Here is a 27,275-nt window from a genome sequence, read left to right on the forward strand (position 1 = left end):
CTGTAGCTAGTGATTCATCACTTGGTGTAAGGTGTAGTAAGGTTAAATGACCGTGGGATCTGTTGTGCGGCAATGGTAGGTGTGAAGTGCTGCGAGAAACCCCCCCCCCAAGGTCAAGCACATATCCACAAGCTGTTAACCCAGTTTCACAGTGTGCTGTGGTATTAAGGCTGCTTTTTTTTTCTGCCGCAGTTGTAGACTAGAGACGAGTTCTAGTAGACAACTTGAGATCACTGAGCTGAACCTGTCCAAACAGAAAAATTTTTAATAATCAAATCCGTTACTGAATCAATAAATAAAAATGAATTCTTAATACGTAAGAATGACATAAGAATGAAAAAAAATATTTTTGGGGGGTCATATTTTGCGTTACATTATTTTAATTTAGTCTACTTTTATTAGTAAAGCAGAATTTTTATAATGTATCAAGGATGTTGAATAAAACTAAACAAAACTGACATTAGGATTAGGACAGTACAGTTGATTTTATGAGATATGTTCGTAATTGCACAGAGTTAAAATGGCTATATAAAGCTGTTGCCTTTTACCTTTTACACTGGTGTTCAACTCTGCATGGAAATTCACTTATCGGACATTTTCAATCAGTATAAACAAATGAATTATTTTATTGTCGCAAATCTGATTTAAAGTTAATCAGGACACTGTTGCCTTTCAGTGTGAGATGCTTTCCCCTCCCCTCTGTTGGGATAACCTTACACAGAATTCTAATGATTGAAGATGACACCTTCATATTGAAGATCCTTATGAACAATTCAGAGAGTGTCCACTTTCATACGAGCCATGTGTCATCATTGTGGGGTGACATGACAAAGAATTTCAATGCTTCTGGACATGAGAACCATGCTTCAGAACCCTTGAGAAGGACCTTTCTTGTCCTGGTCTTGTGTGCACACTTTGGGTTCATGAGTTCATGAGCCACTAGCATAACCTTTACGAAAGACTACATCACATGTGACACATCTTCCTGTCTAAAACCAGTAGAAACGAAGACCCTGTATTTACCCTGTAGGGCTGGTCTCTTTAGAAATCTACTCTTCCAGCATCAGAACGTTTGATATTACTTTTATCTGATTGCTGAACTCACAAGATAATGAGTTCTTTTTTTTTGGCTGGCATGCTGACTATTGTCTTATCATTGCACCATTTCTGCAGGCGTGACGGTTTAAAACCACTTCCTGACAACAAACCTTTTAAACCAGCAACACATTAGCACACAAGTCTGCTCCATAATCATAACTAATCCATACTTCTGCATATTTCATCTCGTTTTGTGCAAAGTACATATATGACTGGTTTAAATTTTAATGCTGATTCCTTGACATGGGGGTTCAGGGGCTGAACAACACATGATAAACTACACACGTTCTTTTCTTGACAGGATGGCTTACATTGCTTATTAAAGGTTGATTCTATGTTAACTTTTTGGTTTGTATTTGTTATTATTTCACATACAGGACTAAACGTGCTAGCTTGACCCTGTGTATCTGTAGCGTGTATATAGTTTTTATGGTTTAGATGTTTTACCTCGAAACAACCACCAGGAGGCGAACAAGGGCTTTCTACGTTTTCCACTATACAAACTATATTCAAGGTCAATATTTCATTTTATTTTTTAGTGAAAGAAACATTACCACAAAACAACAACATCAATAATAATAATAATAATAATAATAATAATAATAATAATAATGTTCTGGTTTTCAGCACGTTCTGTGTCCTTCACTACAACACACGTTATTATGTGTTATATCAGGAGAGACATGTTTACATTAGTTGTAGAGTGGACATAGAAGCTAGCCTGCCCAGTGAGCTCTCAGCTGATGTTATTACTGTTTGACATTTAAATGTTCAATATTTGAAGGCTAAGTAAATCAGTCATGACCTTCAAAGAGCATACAGTATTAAACATTTATAATGTCCAGCTGCAGGACAGAGTAACTGAGTTCCTGTAATATCTCACTTCTGAATTTACTCCTTGGAACAAATCAGTGAAAAAGCCAAGTAAGCTTTTATTAAACAGTAGCTGCCAGTGATTAGGGTTTCGTTTAGCCCAGACTTAACAACTTTATTTTACCTTATTCACATAATGAATTAATCTTTCTCGGGGAAGAATATCTCATCTCTCCCAGTAAAGGCAAATAGAGGCAATAACAGAGATACTGAGATGAGGAGGACCATAAAATAGATTATGGGAGATATGTTTGTCATAGCACGACTTAAAAAGGCAATATAAAGTTGTTACTTTTGTATATTACAGCTAGTTTACACCCTAATATATAAGTAAGTAAGTAAGTAAATTTCATACTTAGTTATTTACTTATGTCATTTTGTATAAGTATTTTTATTGATCCCTTTTAGAAAAACTGCTTTGTTGCAGTAGCTAAAGCCTAGTAAGATTTTTTAAATTATTTTTATTAAACAGTAGTTGCCTGTGATTTCTTCTTTATTTTTTCTTCTTAACTTTATTTTGCCTTATTGAAATAATGTGTTTATCTTTCTGATGCAACTACTCTATATCTCATATCTATCAGTCTATAATTTGGATTTCAGGGTTGCACTTTGAAAGTGGTGGCCCAAGGCTCTGGGTTGTTGATCGGAGGATCGTGATTCAAGCCAAGCTGCCACTGTTGAGCCCCTGAGCAAGGGTTCTAACCCTCACTGCTCCAGGGGTGCTGTATCATGGCTGAGCCTGCGCCCAAAATTGGGATATTGGAAAAAAAATTCACTGTGCTTTAATGTATGTGTGACAAAAATAAAAGCTTCTGTGTCAGGATGCCTTCTACCTTGACCTCAGTTTACCATAAAACACTGCGGCTGATGGACTCGGTTGAGATGGACTACATTCTAGGCTAGTGCAGTGATGAGGTTAAGTACAAGGTGCTTGTAGTAGTTGTTTAGGTTGTTCTTCATTTCATTTGGGCTTTAGATGTGTAACTGCCTCAAGTGTTAATTGAACACCAGCCCTTGCACAATACTGTAAAATCCATTCATCAATGAACACTGTAAGGGCATAAAAAACATTTAAATATGTCTTTCTCTGCGTCTAATCGTGGTAGACGGCATTTTGAAGACAAAAGCGACTTTGTCTTCAGCGTGATTTCAGCAGCATTGTGGAAAAAGGCTCAGCAGGACACTTTGTTTGGATTAATTTGTAGGTTCGGCTTCCTTTGGTGCTGATGTGAGGATGCACACAATTAGTCCCTTAATGACAGAGAAGCTGAAGGGAATGCGTCCTACTGAGAGGGCTGCACACTTCTCACAGTGTGGAGGAGACAGCCTGGATTAAAGCAGCTCAGGGTTCAGCACTCTGCATCTATTGGAAGAATTTAAAACCTTAAATGGATGCTCATTATGTTCAGTGCTCTGGTTGGAGTTTTTGTGTGCAATATTGAGTTTCCTATAAGACATTGAGGAGACTGTTTCCTAATAGACATTTAGAAGACATCACATATACTGTATATACTGTAAAGCTCTGTTGATGCTTCGAGGTGTACCGGATGCTCTAGAGATAAGAGATGAGGTATGCCGATTTAATTAGAGAAGAGATTTATTAATTTTTTTAGTAATTAAATCTCAGGTTAGGCGGCACAGTGGCTTAGTGGTTAGCACGTTTTCCTCACACCTCCGGCGTCCTGGATTTGAGTCTCGCTCTTGCTCACTGTGTGTGTGGAGTTTGCATGTTTTCCCCGTGCTTGGTGGGTTTTCTCCAGTTGCTCCGGTTTCCTCCCACAGTCCAAAGACATGCTTCTAGGCTGATTGGAGTCTCTAAATTGCCCATAGTGTGTGATTGAATGAGTTTGTGTGTGCCCTGCGATGGGTTGGCATTCTGTCCAGGGTGTATCCTGCCTCCTGAGATAGGCACAGGCTCCTCGTGACCTGAGTATAGATCGGTGGTACAGACAATGAAAAAAATCTCATGTTACTGTCATCAACATTGGTGTTTCAAAGCTTTTTGTATTTGTCCCAGAGAGTTATGGACAACAATACAAGAGTATGTATATATATATATATATATATATATATATATATATATATATATATACAAAAAAAGAAAGATATTCGCATTTCAGTTTTCTGTTAAAATATTTTTAATGATTTGTGCTGTTCTAGTCTTTCAATTAGATAATGGCCAAAAGTATGACACCTTAAACATCCCATTCCAAATGTACTCTCCCTTTGCTATTTTAATAACCTCTACTCTTCTGAGAAGGCTTTCCACTAAATATTTGAAGCATGACTGTGGGGATTTGTGCTCAGTCAGTGACAAGAGCATTAGTGAGATCAGACGCTGATGTCAGGTAAGGAGGCCTGAGGTTCAGACAGCGTTCCATTTCATCCAAAAGGTGTTCACTGAAGTTGAGTTCAGGGCTCTGTGCACGTCACTCACCTACAAAAAGGATATAATAATAATAATAATAATAATAATAATAATAATAATAATAATTAGATTTCTTAAGTGTGTCATGACAAACTTTGAGGCAAGTAGTTGTAATGTCTGATGTTATTTGGAGGCGAGTGGATCTATCTATCTATCTATCTATCTATCTATCTATCTATCTATCTATCTATCTATCTATCTATCTATCTATCTATCTATCTATCTATTATTACTATTATCTATCTCTATTATTTTTTTTAATTTATCACCTTATTACCTATGCTATTGCTCTCTCTCTCTCTCTCTCTCTCTCTCTCTCTCTGTCTGTCCATCTCTCTCTCTCTGTCTGTCTGTTTGTCCATCTCTCTCTCTGTCTGTCTGTCCATCTCTCTCTCTCTCTCTCTGTCTGTCCATCTCTCTCTCTCTCTCTCTCTCTCTCTCTCTCTGTCTGTCTGTCCATCTCTCTCTCTCTCTCTCTCTCTCTCTCTATCTATCTATCTATCTATCTATCTATCTATCTATCTATCTATCTATCTATCTATCTATCTATCTATCTATCTATCTATCTATCTAACTGAAAAAGTAAGTGTTTTTCAGTTTGTCCCTTTGAGAGAACCCTACAGTGTTTTCCTATTAGAGAAAGTTCCAAGTAGAACCATTCGAGGAAGCTAAAAGCCCTTACCTATTTAAAAAACATGCACACAACCCTTTTTCCCCAGTGTATCGCTCCTGTTAATGTAGGCCCTTCATAATTCCTTTTCCTCTGTGACGACTCACATACTTGGGATGTCTAGAACTACAACACCCACTGCACTTGTGTCTGTCTGCAGTTCTAAATAACATTTGTATGGCATAAACCACACAGACCAATGTGGTTTGTCATTTCTGTATATATATATAGTTCTGTACATCCTTTCTCTTAGATAGCATGCTGATGTCTGCACTAAGACAAAACGTTCTACACAATGAATAAAAAGATTCTGAAAGAAGGATTCGCTATAGAAACCTCCCAAGTGGCCAAATCTTTTAATACAGCTTTAACCAGATGGAAAGGCCACCTGGCTTGCGTTGACCTGCGAAGGCGGCAAGACGCAGCTCCGGAATATTCGAACCTCTTTATCTTTCTGTGAAGCAGAGTACTTCTTAAAGTGTGCCTACTGAATGTGTCAGACATCAGCCGTGGGTGTTCTCCACATAGGCTTAAAGGCCACATGTATTAGCGGGGCGATCATTCCGTTCAGCTGTGATTACTGCACCATAGCTCACCTTTAAAACGGAGAGACATGACATTTTATGGTGCGTTTGATATAAAAGAGATGATGATGTAAGTGGAAGGAATCTTAAAATCTTAAAGGAGTTTTTCTTCATATAATTTTATGTTATGCATGGAATTTAATGGTGTTTTAGCGATTCCTCGGTACCTCGGTGTGATTAGCATCTCTAAATTGTCTCATGTGTGTGAATGAGCCTTGTGTTTGTGTTCGGGTTTGTTCCCAGTACATAATGTCCCCTGCTTTGTGTCACAAGTCCCCCGTGAGAGACTTCCCTGCAACTGTGTCCAGGATAAACGATTCAGAAAATGGATGGATGGATGGATGGATGGATGATATATTATATTATATTATATTATATTATATTATATTATATTATATTATATTATATTATATTATATTATATTATATTATATTATATTATATTATATTATATTATTTATATTAGATTATATTATATTTATAAGTTTATTGTGAACTTGTCTTGTTTTGCTCTTGTGTTGTGACACCAAATTTTACATTGGGGATTAATAAAGTATTCTCTACTCAACCCTAAATGGACAGATGACAGATGTAGTATATTATCTTTTATTTTTTAGTGATTTTTTTTTACCATGTTTGGTATTTGGCAGAAACTGCATGAACCCATGTAGAGCATTACAGACTTGACAGCTGCAGCTGCATATTTTCCTTTAAGTCTGTGTGTGTGTGTGTGTGTGTGTGTGTGATAGCCACATCATTCTTATTATCCCATCATTGAGCGATCATAGAGCTCATAGATGTTAGATTTCAGAGACGTCCCATCTCATCTCAACTCTAGCCATCACTTGTCTGCAGTCCTGCAATGTAATTAGAATTATATTGGTACTACACTAGTTCAGAATTAGTCTTGTCTTCTAAATCCTAATGAGCCCAGTGAGCCATGTGCCGCTCTAATCACCTCGTAGTCGCAGCGAATGTGCACGGAGGAGTAGCATCCCATTACTGCATTATTTTCAGAATAACTCCACATTTCTTTGCATGACTTTGGTCCTCGATAATGAGTGAGCTCTCAGCCAGCCACATTTCCATTCAGTGACTGAACCAATATTGTGTGTCTTTCAGGCATTTTCACACAGAGGAATTTCGGATGCTTGAAAATCCAAATCAGCATAGATATGCAGGCTGATTTTTTGTGGTCTGTGGAGTAAAACAAATTCCTGCAGCATCTCTCCATTTATGATGCCTATAGGGATTTTATTTCTATATTACTACCTTTATTTTTTGTCCCATTACTACAGAACTAGCAAAAAGAAGATTAGCCATCTCAAGAATATGCTATTTATGTGGTATGCCTTTCATCTAGCTTGGGGTATGCCTGCAGGTCATAGTTTTTAAGACTGAATGACTTACAACAAGTTTTGTCCTTATTTCATATAAGTATTAGATGTTTAGCTATTTTCAATCCAGTCACAAACATCTTTGAAATTCTTACTTCCTTTATGCTAATATTAGCTCTCCCTTTTCCCAGAGGCCAAAAAAAATGGAATTTCCACCTGTTTTGTTGTGTCCATGTTTAGCATTAAATGTCTTTGCCATATCACACTCAGGGATTAATGGCTCATATCAATGTAGATATTCAGGGCTTTAGGAATGTGTCATTTCATAAGTATTGCTATTTTTATCTAGCCTACTAGAGGCAATAAATTCATAGAAAAGATCCAAACAAGAACAGTTACTTATTTTTGATCACACAGCTATTTCTGCTTTCTGATATGGTCCAAGTGCTTGTTCATAATCATCTAATACTTGAAAGTGTTATCTTCAACCAATAAATTTTGTGTAAGGTTATCCAACAGAGGAAAAACATCTCACACTCACTCCTGACTTATTTTATATATCAGATTGTCAAACCCATTTGTTTACAATGACTAAAAATATCCAATAAGTCGATTTCCATTTTGCCGATAAGTCGATTTCCAGTTTTTGGCTATTTAAGGTGTCCAGTGCCGCCGTCTGATTGCTCAGATAGTGTAGATTAATTATTTTCTAATAGCAGCCAAGTCTAATCACAGGTTTATATTAATGTGTGTGTTCTGATATGGTATTTTTTTTATATACTGAAAGACTGAAAAAAGGGACTTGTTTGGTGGGTTTAAAAACATACAGTTGTTTATATGGTGAGATTTTCCATCAGGAAACACACAGAAGTTTATTTAGAATTTATGGAAGGAGTCTCCAATGTCAGCCTTTTGTAACAGTCAGAGCTCTTTTCAGCAATGGAGGGTTTAGGGGTTTCTCATGACATGCTGCATTTGTCTCTTTAGAATAGAGAGACTATATAGTTTCCTCCCACAGTCCAAAAACAATCTAAGCTAGAATGGTAATTCTAAAATTGCCCGTGAGTGTGTGTGGTTGTTTGTCTATATGTAGCCCTGTGATAGACTGGTGACCTGTCCAGGGTGTACCCCTGCCTTTCGCCCAATGGGATAGGGTAGATCCCTGTGACCCTGATTAGAATAAAGTGGGTAGATAATAGAAAATGGATGGAATTAACCAATCTCTTCTATCAGAGATTTTGTAACCAAAATAAGTCATCTCTTCTCACCAGAGTAAGTAAACTCTACCTCAAATGATTCAGTAATCTCTCCTCCCAGAGAATTCAGAGGGCACAAACTCTTAATTAACCCCACATATACATAACATCACAGTGGAATTCTTTTCATAGTTGCGGACAGCTATGATACAGCGCCCCTAGAGCAGATAGAGTTAAGGGGTTCCTCAGTTCCTTCCTCAATTGCCCAACAGTGGCAGCTTGGTGGTGCTGGGGCTTGAACTCTCCAAACAACAACCCAGAGCCTCAACCACTTGAACCACCACTGCCCCAATTTAACCAGAGGATTAAGTAATCTCTCCTTTAGAGAATTAACCAGAGGAAGTAATCTCTTATATACTTTAATATACTTTGTCAAGCTAGTTTTTAGAGGTTTCAATATTTATGAAAATATTTTTCTAGATTAGAAAATTTCTATTCTATGCTTCCTGAATATAGTTTAATACACTTTATCTCAATACCCCTAATTCCAACAGGTGACAGTGTTGGGTTTCATCCACCAGTTTATATTTTATGCAACTTTTCCTTTTTATACAGGTTATAAATTGACAATATAAATAAAAGTAAAAAAAGAAAACATGAATAAATACTGCTTTAAAAAGTGTTTTCAATCTTGGTTAATGGTGACAGTTTATTTCAGTCTCACTGTGTGTGTGTGTGTGTGTGTGTGTTTTTGTTGCATCTCCTCACTTATATTCACACTTTACAGGGTGTTTTTTATTTAATAAATTTGCTTTCAAATTATTTCAGTACAAGTATTATTCGTTACCCTAATGTTACTCTATTACGCCATTCTCTCTCAGCACTTGTTGATAAAGTAAAAATTAGCCTTGCCGAGGAGTTAAAAAGTCTCAGTGCAAGCCTCCAATATCCGGCAGAGTAACACAGAAGATCATCATGATGTCAATAATCTTGTAATGGGATCTTAATGCTGTTTCAACAACACAAGGACACTTAATGAATTGCTTTCGGAAATGGACTTTGCACTTTGACATCAGCGTTTACGAAACTGTTAGTTCAGAGGAAGTTTATGTAGAGGATTATTAGCCACAGGCTATGCCTTAAGACCCTCAAGCACCGGAAAGTTACGCTGATCTACAAATAGACACCTGTTCTTAATGGCTTTACACTGTGCTTTTGTCCCTGTGAATTTTAGTGCTGCTTATTTCATTCCTGGCAAGAATACTTTAGCCTACTTCAGCTCAAGTATTAAGTGTAATGCATAACTTTTTGAAAAAGCCAGCTATTGAAGAAAGCAGTACTTGTGATGAATAAATACATGATGTGACGGATATACATGGTTGTGATCTCACAGGTTCAACATTCCTGGTTCGATCTTGAGCTCGGGTTTGGAGTTGTTTGGTTTCCTCCCAACTCCCCAAAAATTTGGCAGTAGGTAAATAGGATATGTAAACATGTATGAATTGGAACTGCTTTCCATTCAAGGTGTAATCCCACATCATGCCCAGTGGTCCCAGGGTAGACCTTGGATCCAGCATGACTCTGATCAGAATTTTGAATCTGGACAGAAGGAAGTACGTATACTTGAGGTTTTACAAATTTAACTCCATTTGCACCCAATCTCCCCCACAAACCAGATACAGATCTTGCCTCCGCTGTAGTTTAATCACAAAACCAAATACTAAAATACTTGGCTCATATGACTGCCAAACCTCTAGGGGTAAGCTGTGAAAGCTCCCTTTTACTCCCATCCAACCAGAGACGAATATCACCAGTGAAGATTTATGCTTTTTTTGGCCAGGGTTTGGCGTCACGTCCCACTGCTGAAAATAGACTGAAAACAGTAAGAGACTCACAAGTGCCCATGACGGTCGTTCAGGCGAGGTGCTGCCTCAATCCTTTTAACCAGGAAGTCCACAACCTATTAAGGCAGCACCTATTTTAAAGAAGAACATCGGTGGTTGTGTGTTGCATAACTGTTTTCTGACTTGTGGAAAAGACAAGCTCATAGTGAATGGATAAGAGAGTCCTGTAATTTTGGCTGGACACTGCTGTTTTACGATAACCGTACCATATCACACCCCCCAACCTGCCTCAGTCTCTCTCATGGCCTTGGGCTGTATCTGAAAGCCCCAGTGGATAGGGAGGTCCCACATGATGGGCTCGCCCTGGCTCAATTCGTTTGCTTTAATGGACGTAATGGCTGTTTGTCGTCCTCAGTGTTCTTCCTGCTGCGCTCTACTGCAGTGAGGAATGCTGTGTGAGCGGCACGGGAGGGGCTGACAGTGGTGAGGGGAAGGGGATAGAGAGAGAGAGAGAGAGAGAGAGAGAAGAATGAGTGAGTGAAGAAACAGAGCAGCCACTCACTGAAGCAATCGGTTTCTATCCTTCCAGACATGGAGCATGCCTGTGAGTGCTTAATTTCATTCTCCAGCTGTGCATGTGTGTGTGTGTGTGTGTGTGTGTTTGTGTGTGTGTGATCATACTGGGAAATGTAGTTCATAAAGTTTGCTACTCTAATGAATTAAAAAGGTCAGGAGCAGTACCAGGATTTATCTGCTGTCACTCTGTGCTGAATCCTGTAGTGGTCTGGGATTGATTGATTTTCATCTAGCATGCTGCAAAAATGTTTCATCACTAAATCAACCCAGCCAGGAAAAAGCAACAATTTAAGATATCAGAGTCAAATTTGGTCAGATGATGTGATCAGTGGGGGTCGCTGTACTACTTTACATGTGACAAGCCTATTACTTGAAGTATTTTATTCTGTCTGTACAGTACTGCAGAATTACCACACAATTAGACTGAGCACTGAGGAATATCCCTAGACAAATGTTTCCTAAAATGCAGCATGTTTCCTTTTGTATTCACTGAACCGAATGCATGCAAATTTGTGTATGTGTGTTTGTGTATGGCTGTGCTCATTGGCTTGTTCATTAGCTTTAGCATGAGTATGAGTATTTTTCTTTCCTTTTAACTCCATGATGAGTTGATTGAGGAAGCAAGTCTCGGTCTGATATATTTGCAACTCAAATCCAGTGATTTGTAAAATCCTAACAAGGATTTCAGTATTTGCATATTCATGTGGGTCAAGGGGATCACTATACAGCATGGTGGTCAAGACAACAATAAGATTTGTTTTAACTGAAAAGTGTGATGCAGAGTCATTCCTAAACATACCTAAGGTGGTTTTCACACTGGACACGTTTACTGTGGTCCCAATCCAAGTGATTGCAGCAGCACTGGTCTGGTTTTAGACTCACTTGATTTTATTAAACACCAGTGCGTTTGTCTTCATCTTAACTTTTCACCATATATATATATATATATATATATATACATTTTTTCATACATTCTTGTGAGTTTTATTTATCTGCTCTTCTATGTTTTTATCTGAATAAAGTAGCAGTAGCAGGGAAGCTTCCCATAACGTTCACCTGCCACTCATGGTACACGTGTGTTTTAGAAACTAATGATGTCTTTAACAGCTAAAACACATATGCAGGTTACTTTACTTCCTTAACAAGTGCAGACGTGAGTGTGAGTTGCGTTGACGTTTACAAGAATCACAGCACAGGTCTAGAGCAACAACTTACATTACTTCCTACAGATAGTCTCAGCTGTGCTACTTGTTACTGACAGCTTTTTTTTCATTACCATTTGTTCATGCAAAGCCTGCTCTGTTTCTAAACTGCCAGTGAGAAAGCCTGTTACAACAGTCTTACAGCTTAGATCATGAATGTGATGGATAGTGAAGAGAACGGCGTTTTAACTGATTTGCAGAATGTCATTCAGATAGATTTGGGACACAGGTATATTACAGATGATTTTATACTACATCTCAGAAATTCACAGTCCAGCTCTTCCACCTAGCTCACACACATTTCTGCAGCTCTTAAAACACCTGGGCTTTTACATTCATTGTCTGACAACCTCTTATTTTCTGACTCACTTGCTCAGAAAAGAATACATGTGTGAGCTTCCTGTGGTCCTCAAAAGCGTAAATGCTATCCTCTGCTTTACTTAGTGACCACTCTATTCTTTCCTATTTGACTTTTATAGCGAATGGTTTAAGAATGATCCATATTTTTCGTCCTATAATTTCAGCTCAGGCAGCACTTTAGGGATGGGTTGGGCTTCTGATACATGTATTCAAAATGCGTATTTGAAATACAAAGTATTATGGTCAGGATGGAATAAAAATGATGTGGTGACATCATGCAAATGGACTAAAGCAAACACTCACAACAAAAGCTGTCCTACTGCTAGAAACTCCCTGCTGCACCAAATATGAATGAAAGTCTAATGAATGTTTTATCACCTTCTGTTTGGGAACAGTGATACCAGAACTCACCAGGGATTGATGTGTGAACAGCAAAGATTTCACATGATTATGTTCTTTCTAAGCAAAGTGATCCTTTATAAATTTGTATGTGACTGGATTTCATTTGGTTTTATACATACAAAGTCATGGGGCAAGGTATTACTTTAACCTTTCCACAAACTTAGCTGCGTGAATTTGGAAAAGTGATGCCGTGTCCTTCAAACAGCATTCGTTTATACTAGCTGGTGTGCTGGATGCTAGCTAGCATGATATTGTCGCTGTGTTATCCTCTCACCTATATGTGGACAAAAATGGCATGTGGGGTATAATCCAAATATAAACCAGTATAAGTGAGCCTCTAGATACCACTAGGTATGCCTGCTGAAAGATATCATCTATCAGTACATCACTTCAAAGTGTATTTCTGTATTAGCAAAATAGTTATTTCCTTTATTAGTTTTTTCTGCTTTTATGTAGTTGTTCATTTATTACCCCCATTTTTTCTGGTTATTTGCAAATGTCCACCTACTAGCTAGCTCATCACATGGCAGCTATACCAACTAAGGACTGTACAGGGCTAGCATCTGCTTCCTTGAAGACACAGGAAGCCAGCCAACACCTAGAATCAAACTGCTGATCATGCTGAATAATATATCTCAGATCAAATAGCAAACTGCCCTCTTCACATACATGACCCTAGAGTCAGCCATGATTGGCTATTGTCACTGTGATTACCCCAGAGAGTGCAAATTATTTTCATAGCCACAGTTTGCTGTGTCATTGTCAGGATTCAGACTTTTGATCTGTTATTTTTCTTTAATTTTTTATTAATTTACCAATTACATTCCATATTATTACCCCAGATTATTGAAAAATCTATCCTCATTCTGGTACAAAAAGGCCAAGGTCTAATTAATGCCATGATGATAGACCCCTGTTAGAGAGACAGAGAGGAGATAAGTAAGGAGGAAGTAAGTACAGCCTCTAAAATGGTGTACAATTTAAGTGAATGTTTTCTTTCTATCTGTATATTCAGTGCTCACATAAGTGTTGAGTGAAGAGGTGGGCTCTGAGTCATTGATGATTCAGCTCTGAAGGACAGACAGGTTGAAGTTCATTACACCACCTTGTTGCCAGTACTGAGAATAGTCTTGAGGCATGGTGGGTCTAGTTATGTTTGAGGCTTGAAGGGAATGTGGTATAGTGCCGGTTTGATTAGTGTCATAGGTGGAGACTGGTCCATTTTTGTCTTCACAGACAAGCATCAGTGTTTTAAATCTGATGCTGGTGTAATGTGGAGGGGGAAGGAAGTGAACGTTCACAAAAAGTAGGCCCCTGAGATGCTAGGCTCGTTAAACTGAAGCGCTATGGAGAAGAGTGATACTGAAAACTAAAATTTCTTAGGAATTTTATCTGTACAATGAAGTCATGACTGTCTAAATATACTTTGAAATGGAGTAACAGAACCTATATTTGTTGTGAAGTTATGTCTTGATTGACATAACCACCTACTGTTTTATTTCTATCAATAAATATTGTAAGATATTTTTTCAGTGTGAATATTATAGACTTTTGGAAGGAAGGGGTACTTCCTTCGCTGTATGGGATGGGGCTAGGGGGGTAGTTTGACTGAACCCTAGACATGAAGGCAGCAATGGGATGGTGTAGAAGAATTTTGTTAGACTGAAACTGAGGCATGTAGCTGCTATCTGGATCAGTTATACTCATTTTACATTTACTTTATTTGGCAGATGCCCTGATCCAGAACAGCTTACATTTAACTTATTTATACAATAAACAGTTGAGGATTAAGGGCTATGCTTAAGGACCCAAGTTTTGAACTTGTGACCTTCAGATCAGTATTCCAACACGGTGCTACCACTGCAGATACATATCATGCAGAGGAAGCCACTTAGAGTAGTCCAATCTTGAGGAATTTACCAAGCACCTGAGTGGGCTCTGTGGAAAGGAACAGCCAAAACCTGCTGATGCTGTAAAGGAGAAACCTGCGTCACCGAGTCAGGTTAGCAGCATGAGTAAAGAATGATAGCTGGTTGTCCTGAACTACACATTTATTGTCAGCGTGATCATCAGGTTTCCAAGGCAATGGCAATCTCCTGATATTGGAATGTAGCTTCATCTTTAGGTATTCTCCAGCAGCTCAGTAGTGCTGGAATTAACTTTTTATGTGATGAACTGCCATCCATAATGGGATGACTGCCAGACATGCAGAGATCTGAGCTGAAACATGAGAGTCTGAGAGAGGAAAAGAAAGAACGAGTTGTGTGTTATCCACATAAGAAGATGGGAGGCTATTACCCGGAATATAGAGGAAAAACAGAGGACAAGCAACTAAGCCTTGTGGGACTCCATGGAGCATAGTATTTTACATTATGTACTACTCTGATACATTGTTTCCCATCCCTGAATATTTACATGAGCATTTGCATATGTCCACTCTATTAAGAACATCTGTGCATGTACACATTCAAGTAATTATCCGTGTGGCAATAGTAATGATTTTAGGTCAAGAGCTTCAGTTAATGTTCATCAAAACATTTGAATCTGATGTCTGGTTTAGATTAGTTTGTACCAACAAAGTCTCAGATCTGCTGTTCATAGAACCTGATGTGGTTTTCTGCTCTTGTGGTCCATCCACTTCAAAACGTGTGCAGTCTGAAATGATTTTCTACTCACCGTGGTTGTAAAGAGTGTCTACCCCTCGAGTTATTCCTGTCAGCTCGAACCAGTCATTGTCCTCTCACCTATCTCATAATCAATCAAAATTTCTTCTGCTTGTGGAGCTGGTGCTTACCGGATATCTTTTGTGTTTCACACCATCATGTGTAATTGCATTAAAAATCCAATGAGATCAGCAGTTTCTGATACACTCAAACCCATCTGGCACCAACAACCTTGCCACAGTCAAGGTCTCTAATTTGAAATTTTCCCTGTTCTTTTGTTTGATGTGAAATGAAGCTCTTGAGCTATACCTGCATGACTTTATGCATACCACTGATGTTACTCAATTGAATAATTAGATCAGTGCTCGAATGTACAGGTTTACAGGTGTTCCTAATAAAGTGGACAATGAGTGTATAATCAGTTGTGCATGCTGTTTTTTTTTTTCCTGACTGGCTGTAGATTATTGTAGGACATGCTGTGTTTGTTATGTTCTGTATAATGTGTGGTTTGGCCATTTAAAACTCATTAGGCATGCATATTGGATGTCAATAATGCATTCTGTATGATGGTGCATTGCATGTTAAAGAAAAAAAAGTTGATCTGAAAGTACTTGATGTTATGATATAGTTGGGCTTGTGGTTCCTGGCAGTAATTGCTGCTCTTCCTGTGCAATCGCAATCAAACTCACTTGTTTCCTATAGCCAGTAGTTTCTCTAAGCTCCAGATACACTACAATTTCAGCTGCAGGATCCACAAACAATGGCAGAGAACAGGATGTGATTATGTGCTGTGACTTCTTAGATGGGGTAAAATCCAAGGCTATAAAGTTGATGCATCTTCTTGGCTGATAAAGAACATCCTATCATTTAAAAACTGCACTCTGCATTGTGTTTTGTGCAATGCATTGGTGACTCACTGGGTAAACTTTTGGCCTTGTCATTAAAGGTTGCAAGTTTAAATCCTATGAGAACTACACTATATTGCCAAAAGTATTCGCTCACCCATCCAAATAATCAGAATCAGGTGTTCCAATCACTTCCATGGCCACAGGTGTATAAAATCAAGCACCTAGGCATGCAGACTGTTTTTACAAACATTTGTGAAAGAATGGGTCGCTCTCAGGAGCTCAGTGAATTCCAGCGTGGAACTGTGATAGGATGCCACCTGTGCAACAAATCCAGTCGTGAAATTTCCTCGCTCCTAAATATTCCACAGTCAACTGTCAGCTGTATTATAAGAACGTGGAAGTGTTTGGGAACGACAGCAACTCAGCCACGAAGTGGTAGGCCACATAAACTGACGGAGCGGGGTCAGCGGATGCTGAGGCGCATAGTGCGAAGAGGTCGCCAACTTTCTGCAGAGTCAATTGCTACAGACCTCCAAACTTCATGTGGCCTTCAGATTAGCTCAAGAACAGTGCGCAGAGAGCTTCATGGAATGGGTTTCCATGGCCGAGCAGCTGCATCCAAGCCATACATCACCAAGTGCAATGCAAAGCATTGGATGCAGTGGTGTAAAGCACGCCGCCACTGGACTCTAGAGCAGTTCTCTGGAGTGACAAATCACGCTTCTCCATCTGGCAATGTGATTGTGATGTGAGTCTGGGTTTGGCGGTTGCCAGGAGAACGGTACTTGTCTGACTGCATTGTGCCAAGTGTAAAGTTTGGTGGAGGGGGGATTATGGTGTGGGGTTGTTTTTCAGGAGCTGGGCTTGGCCCCTTAGTTCCAGTGAAAGGAACTCTGAATGCTTCAGCATACCAAGACATTTTGGACAATTCCATGCTCCCAACTTTGTGGGAACAGTTTGGAGCTGGCCCCTTCCTCTTCCAACATGACTGTGCACCAGTGCACAAAGCAAGGTCCATAAAGACATGGATGACAGAGTCTGGTGTGGATGAACTTGACTGGCCTGCACAGAGTCCTGACCTCAACCCGATAGAACACCTTTGGGATGAATTAGAGCGGAGACTGAGAGCCAGGCCTTCTCGTCCAACATCAGTGTGTGACCTCACAAATGCGCTTCTGGAAGAATGGTCAAAAATTCCCATAAACACACTCCTAAACCTTGTGGACAGCCTTCCCAGAAGAGTTGAAGCTGTTATAGCTGCAAAGGGTGGACCAACGTCATATTGCACCCTGTGGATTAGGAATGGGATGTCACTTAAGTTCATATGCGAGTCAAGGCAGGTGAGCGAATACTTTTGGCAATATAGTGTATATGTCTGCTCAGCTTCATACTTGCACTTTTATACTGCCTTAGCTGCCATTCTGAATGATATCATGTGAAAAATAAAATGAGAAATCAGTGGCTTTAACCTTGACATGGTTGTGGTAGGTAACAGGCCTATCCAGGGAACACTATGTGTGAGGCTGGAATGCACTCTAGATGGGGAACTTAGTCCTGTACCCATGGGCACCATGTACAGACACATTCACAAGGATGGGGCGATTTATCTTTGCCAGTCCACCTGGGAGTTAAGGAAACTAGAGAGCCTAGAGAAAATCCATGCCGAACATGAGAACATCCATACAGACAGTAACCTGAGCTCAGGATCAAGCCAAAATCCCCATTCAAACATTATCCCAGAGACAGGAGTATACCCTGAATGTGACACCAGTCCATTACAGTGCAAACACATGTACACACAGGGAGATTTCCATTCCACCTACTGATATGTTTAAGTTGGAGTAGAAAATAGAGAACCCATAGAAACCCCAAAGGACAAGGGAAAACATGTAGACCTCCACACACACAGTAACCTGGGGAGCTCTTTAGAAGCAGTGTTTTCTACTGTACCACCTGAGTTTCAAATTTCATGTTCATGACTGACAGGAGCAGGTCCTGATGTGGTTTTCTCCATCTATCTTAAAGTTTTGATGTGCGTCTTGAGATGCTCAGTTGTTAATAGTGCTTATTTGAGTTATATGTCATATACACTGTCAGCTCGAACCAGTCTGGGTTTGACTCATTTCTTCTCACCTCTCACATAAACAAGCAAATTCCACTTGTAAAATCTCCACTTTTGGAACTGCTGCTCACTGGATGTTTTTTTGTGTTTCTCACCATCCTGTGTAAATGCATGAAAATCCCATGAGATCAGTCACCTGAACCTGACTAGAGTTTCTGAAACAGTTTGGCACCATCAACCTTGCCACGATCAGTGACCATGAATCAGAGACCACGAAAGTCTCTAAAATCAAATTTTCCCCGCATTCTTGTTTATGATAAAGCTCTTGATATTTATCTGCATGTCTTTATGTATTGCACTGATGCTACTTTAGGCAATTGTACACAAAGGTGTTTCTGAAACTCTTTAGCAGCAACACTTTTTTACTGTGCCATCATGTCAACCCAAAAAGTGATTTTCAAAGGTATACTTTTCAACAGGCCCATGACATTTCACAGACAAGCCTCAGATCACACAACATTTCAATTCTCTCTACTCATGGACTCAAGATCTCTAAAAGAGGATGCTTTGTGTTTTCTTCTGTTTTATTCTCACTGTGCAGGAGGTATGAGCTCCTTTTCCTGGTTCTGTTGTTGGAAATCTCATGCAAGTTATTGGCATCATTAGCCTCTGTTTTCCCGCACTCTGAAACCTAATGCTCTCCACTCTCCCCGTGATGTGCTATTATTAAATGTCCCAGATTTTCAAATAAGAGCCATCCTCATTGGGGGAAAAAATCACTTACAGGCAGAATAGCAGGATGTCAAATATTGATTAACAAAATCTGCTATACCTTATTGTTTCAACGATGGCTATGAAGCCCAAAAGCAGGAAGAAGCAACACATGAGTTAACAAACTGCTCTGTCCCTCATCCAAAGCACAGACAATACAAAAAGGTCTTTTGTTTAGGTTCGATTTAATGGTCTTTACTTATTTTGGCTCATCATTGTGCTTAGACTATTGGGTTCTGCATTGCTGCCAAAATAAATACAGTTAATTGCTCAAAAGAGCACAGTGCTATATAAACTTCACTACCATTAGTAGGTTTTATATCCTAGTAGGTAATGACTGCCTGAATTGTGTGACTATAGATATCCCCTGGTGATGTAATACCAAGCCTGATATTTAGTCACTTTATATTTCAATCTTGGCTTCACTAAACACATGTCTATTACTATACTGATCTTTTTTAAAAAAAATGATTTTTAATCCCTCCTTTTTTCCAGACTAAAATACAAAAACAATTTGTAAACACTAGCATGAGCACACCAGCCCAGTGATAGTGTGTCATATGTTAAATGGCTTAAGGATAATAATAAGAGCATACATTATGAGAGGTAGAAATGCAGAAAAACATCAACTTGGCCAAAATACTACAAAAATAAATGACAAATTAATTTTTTCAAGATTATTTTTAAATGCAAGGTCAACTGCTAGAGTGACAGATTTGTGAGCAGTGGGATGTGTATCATATAGTGGTGTCTCCACATGAGAGTGTAATAATATAACAAGGTGAAATTAAATGGGCAATAAAAAAAACATGCTAGCAAATAATAAATAATAAATTGCACAACACAATTTAATAACCTGGTCATCAGTCATGATAAACGGCATCTTAATACAATCCTAACACACACATATAAACATTATGTGCATGTGAAGGGTGACACTTTGTGAAGTTGTTGTTTTTACTGTCCACAAAGAAACAGTGAAAGCAGCTTTAAATGAGTGCTGTTATTTTGTGCAGACAGGAGGCCAAAATTAAACAAAATATCCATATACATGTGGATCTTAGGCACCTTAGTGAGTTAGTCAGCTTACTGGGGCATTAGTGGTCAACATTATGGTGTATACATGTATACCTACATTCATCAGACACTTTATTAGAAAAATCTAATACCTACTGAGGGGTTTATCCAATCTGTCAATCATGTGGATTCTAGAAATTTAATATTCACATCAAAATTCAGAAAGGGCGGAAAATGTGATCTCAGTGACTTTGACTGTGGCATGGTTATAGGTGTAAGATGGGCTGCTTTCAGAGTTTACAGAGAATGATGAGAAAAACAAAAAATATCCAGCAAGTAGCAATTCTATGGCAGGTAATGTCTTGTGGATGAGAGAGGTCAGAGGCCAGACTGAAACAAGCTGACAGGAAGTCCATAGTTACTCAAATAACTCATGGTAAGCAGAAATCTCAAAACATACAGCACATCAAACCTTGAAGTGGAGGAGATACACCAACAGGAGACTACCTGAAGATCAGGTTCTCCTCCAGTCATCGTAGAACAGGAATCTGAAGCCGTTATGGGCCTCATCTGATGAATCTCGAATTCTGCACATGCAAATTGTCATGCAGATGGTCGGGTCATAATTTGGTGTCAACAGCATAGATCTCTGGACCAAATGTACCTTGTGTCAATAGTTCAGGCTGGTGGAGGTGGTGCAATGTATGGGGAGTGTTTTCTTGTGGGCCCCTGAATACCACTCGAGCTTCATTTAAATGCCACAGCTGATCTGGATATTTCTGCCGACTATTGTCTATAGAAATAGGCAGAATATGGAACAAAATGGTGGAAAGGAGGTAGTGAGAATTTGAAAGAGTTTTCTTGCCTTCATTCAAATGAGTATCAGTGTGCAGCGGTCAATCATGTTATTATGTGGTGTGATAAGGGTTTTCATCATGATTTACACCACAGGTTCCCAACCCCGTCCCTGGAATACAACCTGTCCTGCAAATGTTAGTGTTTTTCTTGTCGATTAATCAAGATAATTAACAATCGTTACTTCTGTATTGAAGTAAATGTGCAGGACAGGGTGTACTCCAGTACCAGAACAATGAGATACGGTTAGGTGAAGGAAGCAATCCACATTGATGCAGTCTCAAAGTATCACTACTATGGGTCATCTGTATGATTGTCCTTCTACAAAGTAAGGCATCATCTGTACAGCTTGTGGCATTTGCTTTGCTTTTGTATGTTTGGTATAATTTTGAATTCAGCTTGCTGCTGCCACGTGAGGCAGTTTTACTGGCAGCACCACCGGCTCATGTCATTAGGTTTCACACATATTCAGTGCGTGAAGAATGCAGTAGATCTTGGATTTAAAACAATTTCTTTTTTTCCCACTACCACGCTTTTCTTGTTCCATGTTATATAAGACAAGAGAATGAAGACTTTGCTGTTATAGGAATCAATACCATGCCCTAAAAATGCTCAGGACTGATGTTACGTTGTTAAGTGCTGACACCAGAGACTCCATCCATTCATGTTAAATAAACATTTCCTCCATATCAGTGATTATATATTTCTCGTTGTTGAATCACTTTTTCTTAATCTAGTTTATTAGGCTTAGATTAGGTGAAACGTACCCTATACAAGACCCCTGTGTATGACTTGTTGCTGTAGAAACAATAATGAATTAGAATCAACATATTAATTCTATAATATAGAATCCGCACTTTGTGATTCAATAATCTGACAGTGCTGTGGTATGAGTACCTTTAAAATAACTATAATGTGCACTTTCTAAGTGTGTTCTTGAGACTCACTCTCATAGTTTGCATTGTATCCTAAAATCTCTGAGGTCATGCTGGCATGTTGCTCTCTTTATCTTTGACACATCTACTGTATGCCTGTATACTGTAAGTCTGCTGAGCATTCCTTGTGATTTCCATTTATTTCCAAACATGGGCTACCCACTGTGTTTTAAATAGTACCTTAAACCATCAATCGATTGTTTAGCTTTTGTTGTCATGTGTGTCAACTGATCAATAACACACAGCTGGTCAAGAAACGACTGAACAATCAACTGTTCAATACATTCTATTAGGAGACTGCTAAATTAGGAGCAGTGATTCTTAAACAGTTTGTCCTATATGAGCACAAACAGCCTCAGACTACAGCTGACAGCGTAAACTTGTATTCAGAGTCGGAGGAAGGCACGATGGCTTAGTGGTCTGCCTCGAACCTCTGGGGTTGGTGGTTCGATTCCCTCACCACCACCCTCTCTGTGTGTGTGTGTGAAGTTTCATGCTCTCCCTGTGCTTTGTTGTATCCTCCCTTAGTGCAAAACATGCCCATAGTATGTAAATGGGTGTGTGAGGGGTCCCTAGTCTTGTGCACCCCTGGGATAGGCTCCAGGTTTTAAGCAACACTTCAAATCCATTGCATGTGAATACAAAAATAGAAACTGTTCACTGACTCACAAGCTACATTGCAGTGTGTGACAAACTGTGGAAGGATTGGATCCATATTTAATAAGTGTTTATTAATATAATGAAATCATATTTAATAGGGATGGATTAATATCTTTTGTTTTTCAGACTGTGACTATATGTATGAGTGTTTTTATCTTTATACTTGTTCCTACTGATACCATTAATTTCAATGAAGTTCAATTTCAATTCAATTCCGTTTTATTTGTGTGACGCTTTTAACAATGGGCATTGTCTCAAAGCAGCTTTATAGAACATAAGAAACAAAAAAAACATAGTACAAATGTCCTCGATTAATGTTAGGCAAACGAATATAGTTTATATATCCCTATTATAGTCTAAGTAACTTATAATATACTTATAGGTGAATTATCGATGTCAGGTAGTTTTTATTTTCATTCTGTTTCCACGCTTTACCTAGTAACCAAGGCCATGGCACTTATGCGACTAGGCTAGTTCTTTATAGTGCATTAGCTAGCTCCATTAGTTACCTTGGATTGAACAGGGCTGCAGTGGACAAGAGTTGGTTTGGTTTTCACTTTTTGTTCAGCTCCAGGTAAAATAGGTTTTATTGTTTATTGTCAAGGGTCTATAGTGACTTACCCAGTACTTCAAGAACAGCTTATTGGGTAAAGGCTGTTATTTTCCTTGACATAGCCAGTGTTTGTTGCATTATTGGTTTCTTCTGTGCGCTGCTAGCCATGTGCCCAGATTTGTTTTTGAAGCATGTTTTATCAGGTATCAGATGTTTTTATCAGATATTTTCACAGAGCTTTGGTTGATTGATCCTTAGTTATGAAATACATTCAGATTGCACATTCATTTTATGCCCATTAATGTGACAGTGTCTTTCATTAAATAGTATCAGATGTTAGTATTTTTTGTTACCCATGTGATTAAATGAACATGGTTCTGTTAGACCCCTAATAACAGATTCTGCATGTCAAAGCTTAGCTAATATTTTTCCGTCTTATGTGAAGCAAACAAACAGCTACCACAAAAAGCTGCTGCAGCAACATCCGGATGTATCATAGTATTAAGATCCTTCTTATGAGAGAGAGAGAGAGAGAGAGAGAGAGAGAGAGAGATAGTGTTCGTGGTTATACTCGTTCTACCACCCTGCACTGATCTTTGTCCTGTGATGCTTTTAGGCCTCTCCCACTTTTCTATTCTTGTGCTCAATGGTTAATTTGCGTGCACCAATTGGGGAGAAAAAATATTTTCCAACACTTGAGAACTTTATCTCAGGACTTGTGGGTTAATAAATAAATCATTTGGGGAGAGGAAAGAACTAAAGAGCACCACTTAAACAATAATTACCAGATATTTTGTGCTGAGATTGCCAGTTAATAATTGATGATCTCTACTACCCTGGCCTGCGTCGATGCAGCGGCTGTATTTATATGCAACGGGCTGCCTCCCAACAAGCACTTTTAGTAGATTGCTGGTGCACTTCACCGACGTCAGTGGTCATCATTTCGATTGGATCTGTCTCCTGAATGCGTTGGTGGCTGCTGTGAGCAGTGTTTCCAGCACACTAATGCTACTATCAAGCACTCTCCATCGGCAGTGAGAGCACCGGAGCAAGGGCCGGCCCTCATTATGGGAAGTAGCTTATCTAGAAGCGTTAGCATTTAGGGGGTTGCATTTGTGTTGATGGGAGGCTACGGTGAAGTGAAAGGTGTGTGTAGCATCGCTGGCTGCTCATTGGCACTTAGGCTGCACTCTAGGTCAAATGGATAGATGTTTTTCTCCTCATTTAGTAAAGATCTCTGTCTCTCGGGATATTTGACTCCACAGGAATTTGGATTAAAGTCTTCAATCATCTGAACTCAGATGGAGGAAGAACATGGTATGTAGATAAACTCAGCATGCCTTCATTTCATTTATTATATTATATTGGTCCAAATGTAAAAATAAATGTAATAATAAAAAATATATGTGATAATAACTGCAACAGTAACAAAATTATTGGCACCCTTGGTAAAAATGGGTTTGTGGTTTACTGAATTAATCTCACACTGAAAAAAAAAAAAACCCCCGTTATCAGTATTTAGTACTTTCAGCAGTCTGCTATAATGTTTGATAAGATAGGAGAATTCAGGGCATGGAATCCGAGAGCACTTGTAAAGTGGCATGTAAATATTTTACCTCTAGCTAACAGTTATCCTAGCTAGCAAATATTTTTTCCACAGAAAATCTTTAACTCGCTCTTTTAGATCCTGAACCACATTATTTAAAAAACACTACACTCTTAGAAAAAAGGGGCTTCTCAAGTGCTCAATTATTTAAGCTTTCTAAAAAGAAGCTAATGGAGGACAGAGAAAGGGACAAACTAAATCTAAAAGAGCATTACTGCAGTATTCATCAAGTGGAGAAAGAAAGGGAGAATTTTTTTAATCCATAAAATGGCATCTCTGTGCATATCCCCTCAAGTCAAACTCCCATAAGTCCAGACTAGCAGAGCATCATAAAGTCCCTACTAACTGCTAAGCTGACTCAGGTGTGTTTAGGCAGGTGTAGAATCTCTGCTCTACCTCAGCACCATACCTGAGTCCTAGAGGACAAGAAAAATTAAATAGATGACCAAAGGATGGCAGTGTTTCCTAGAAACTTGCTTAAAAATCGTAGGAGACATTTTGCAATTTGGTGACTCACTACAACACCCACTATAAATGATCTCTAACGAGAAAACATTATAGGACACTATGAGTCAGCATGCAAGCAGAGTTTGTGCTGCTTTTCCAGAGCATACATCACCAACCTGATTATTGATTCGGAAGACATTTTCCTGGAAACTGTCAAACGTTTATATAAAGACTCCTAACAGAATTAGATCAAACTGTAATATGTCCTAAAAAGGACATTATATCATTTCCAGCATTTATTTATTTATTTATGCTTATCGGATAGTTCTTAGCTTCCCAAATGGGTTCTACATGAAATTCCGTCTTTTATATGATTCTATATAGAACCTTCAGGTTCCTTCAGAGTAACATACTAAGCTATAGAAGCTTTATTGATTTTAAATTTAGTCTTTATCCCAACAGTGTATTATAATAATGTTTACATATTATATGTCTTTAGTGTGGGTGGCACAGCTCCACCATCAGGGTTACTATTCATGTGTTCTCACCTATTTCCTCCCACCTACTAAACCACACACTGGTGGGTGTATGGATATAAATCTGATGTAAATCAGAATCTGGTGTATTGGCCAAGTATGTTTTTACACACACAAGGAGTTTGGTACTGGCTGCTGGTTACCCTGAAAAGTACAGACATTTATAATTTATAGACACTCTTATACAGAAAAAATAAATAAAGAGCACAATATGAAGAGTATGACACAGGTTAGCATATAAAGTGTGACTGTTTGTACAATACACAGTATACAGTACAGAATGTGTGAGTAATGCAAGCGGCAGTAGTGTGTGTAACATATGGGGATGAAGTGATAAGTGACTGTTCTTACAGTAAAGCATTTATAAAGTGTAAAAAGTTTTTAAAGAGCATGTTAGTGATTTTAAAATGTGTGTGTGTGTGTTGCCCTGTGTCCCATCCAGGGTATATTCCTGCTTCATACCCAGCTTTCCTGGGATAGTTTTCCCCATCTACCCTGACCAGGATAAAACAGGTCCTTAAGATGAATGAATGAAAAAGTCTGTTGTGTTTTTTTGGTCCTCAGAATAGTCTTTGGATTCCTCAGGAGTTTCTATTTGAATCCCACTTTGAGGGTTCTACATAGAACCTTCAAGGGTTCTTCGATTGACAAGCTAAAAGAACCCTTAAGGGTTGTAGATGTAATCTTTTATTAGTGTAAATGTGTTTTCCATTTTTTGCACCACTGATTTGGGGATAAAAATAAAAATCCATCCCACACACTACAGATAATTTAGAGGTGGCATTCAGCCTACAATGCATGTCTATAGACTGGGGGAGGAAACCGTGGGGTACCCAGAAAGAATGCCCAAAGCATGAAGAGAACATGCAAACTCCAAAAGTGCAAGGCAGAGCCAGGAATCGAACCTCCAACCCTGAAGGTGCAAGGCATGATGAACACTGGATCTCCATTGTTTCTTGACCCAGGGTTCAAACACCCTCATACATGCAAAGTTTGCACTCTACCTTATCTCCTTATAGCTGTACAGCCTATATATTCTATAATTACTTGTCAAGGGAGAGTTGCTAGATATAGCTTTCTATCTAATGTAATTATTTGTACAGTTAGTTAAGGACATATCAGGTACCCCAGACGGTGTATCAGTTTCTATTGTTTCCGTTGTATGGTTTATGTGTGTGTGTGTGTGTGTGTTTTGTCTGTGAGAGACAAAAGGTGCCCTGTCAAGTCTTGTCAGAGTGTGTGTTGATCAGAAGCAGGCAGAGCGTGCTATCAGTCTGAAGTTACGTTATGGCTGTCCTCTGGCTGTCGAGGGCACCAGCTGCTGAGGTGAACGCTGATCAAGATTAATACATGTAATAACATTCATCATGGTCAAAGAGTAATAAGTTCACTTTGATGGATTCTCACTTGTAGCTTTGGATACACTAGAAAAAAGTGACCCAAATTTTGACATCCGGATCTCAAATTCTCTCACATTGTACTGCCAAAAAAAAAAAGGTGGTTCATAAAGTCACCGCTCAACAGGAAGTCATTTTTCCTCCAGCATTTGTTTCAAAGGCTGTTTGATGTGAGGTGATACAAATGCAGCCTTCAACCTATAAATATGGCTGCTGCTACCAAATGGTGTCGTGCACTGAGTCACGGATTTCAGGCTTGTTTGTAAGGAACAGTGTTGTGATAGCGAGCAGAGCGCTCAGGAAGAGGGGAAGGGGTGGGGAGCCGCAGCTGGATGAGAACTTCGGCTTACAGAACA

The 27,275-nt window shown here is 38.9% G+C and overlaps 1 protein-coding gene across 5 annotated transcripts in view; it reads left to right on the forward strand.

Moving 5' to 3' along the window:
• Window positions 1-27,275, forward strand: part of phactr2 (phosphatase and actin regulator 2) — a 58,285-nt gene that overhangs the window by 1,401 nt on the left and 29,609 nt on the right. Inside the window, exons 1-2 of one of the 5 annotated variants that reach the window (XM_058385759.1) lie at window positions 23,829-24,079; window positions 24,199-24,250. The exons of 3 other annotated variants lie outside the window; for them this stretch is intronic. In XM_058385759.1, the coding sequence (XP_058241742.1) occupies window positions 24,235-24,250 (16 nt within the window). In that variant the 5' untranslated portion in view covers window positions 23,829-24,079; window positions 24,199-24,234. Of the gene's footprint in view, window positions 1-10,491; window positions 10,634-23,828; window positions 24,080-24,198; window positions 24,251-27,275 lie in introns of those variants that run through there. One more of the 5 variants, XM_058385760.1, reaches the window with a different exon arrangement.

Source organism: Hemibagrus wyckioides, linkage group LG03 (genome assembly GCF_019097595.1).
Source record: "Hemibagrus wyckioides isolate EC202008001 linkage group LG03, SWU_Hwy_1.0, whole genome shotgun sequence".
NCBI lineage: Eukaryota > Metazoa > Chordata > Actinopteri > Siluriformes > Bagridae > Hemibagrus > Hemibagrus wyckioides.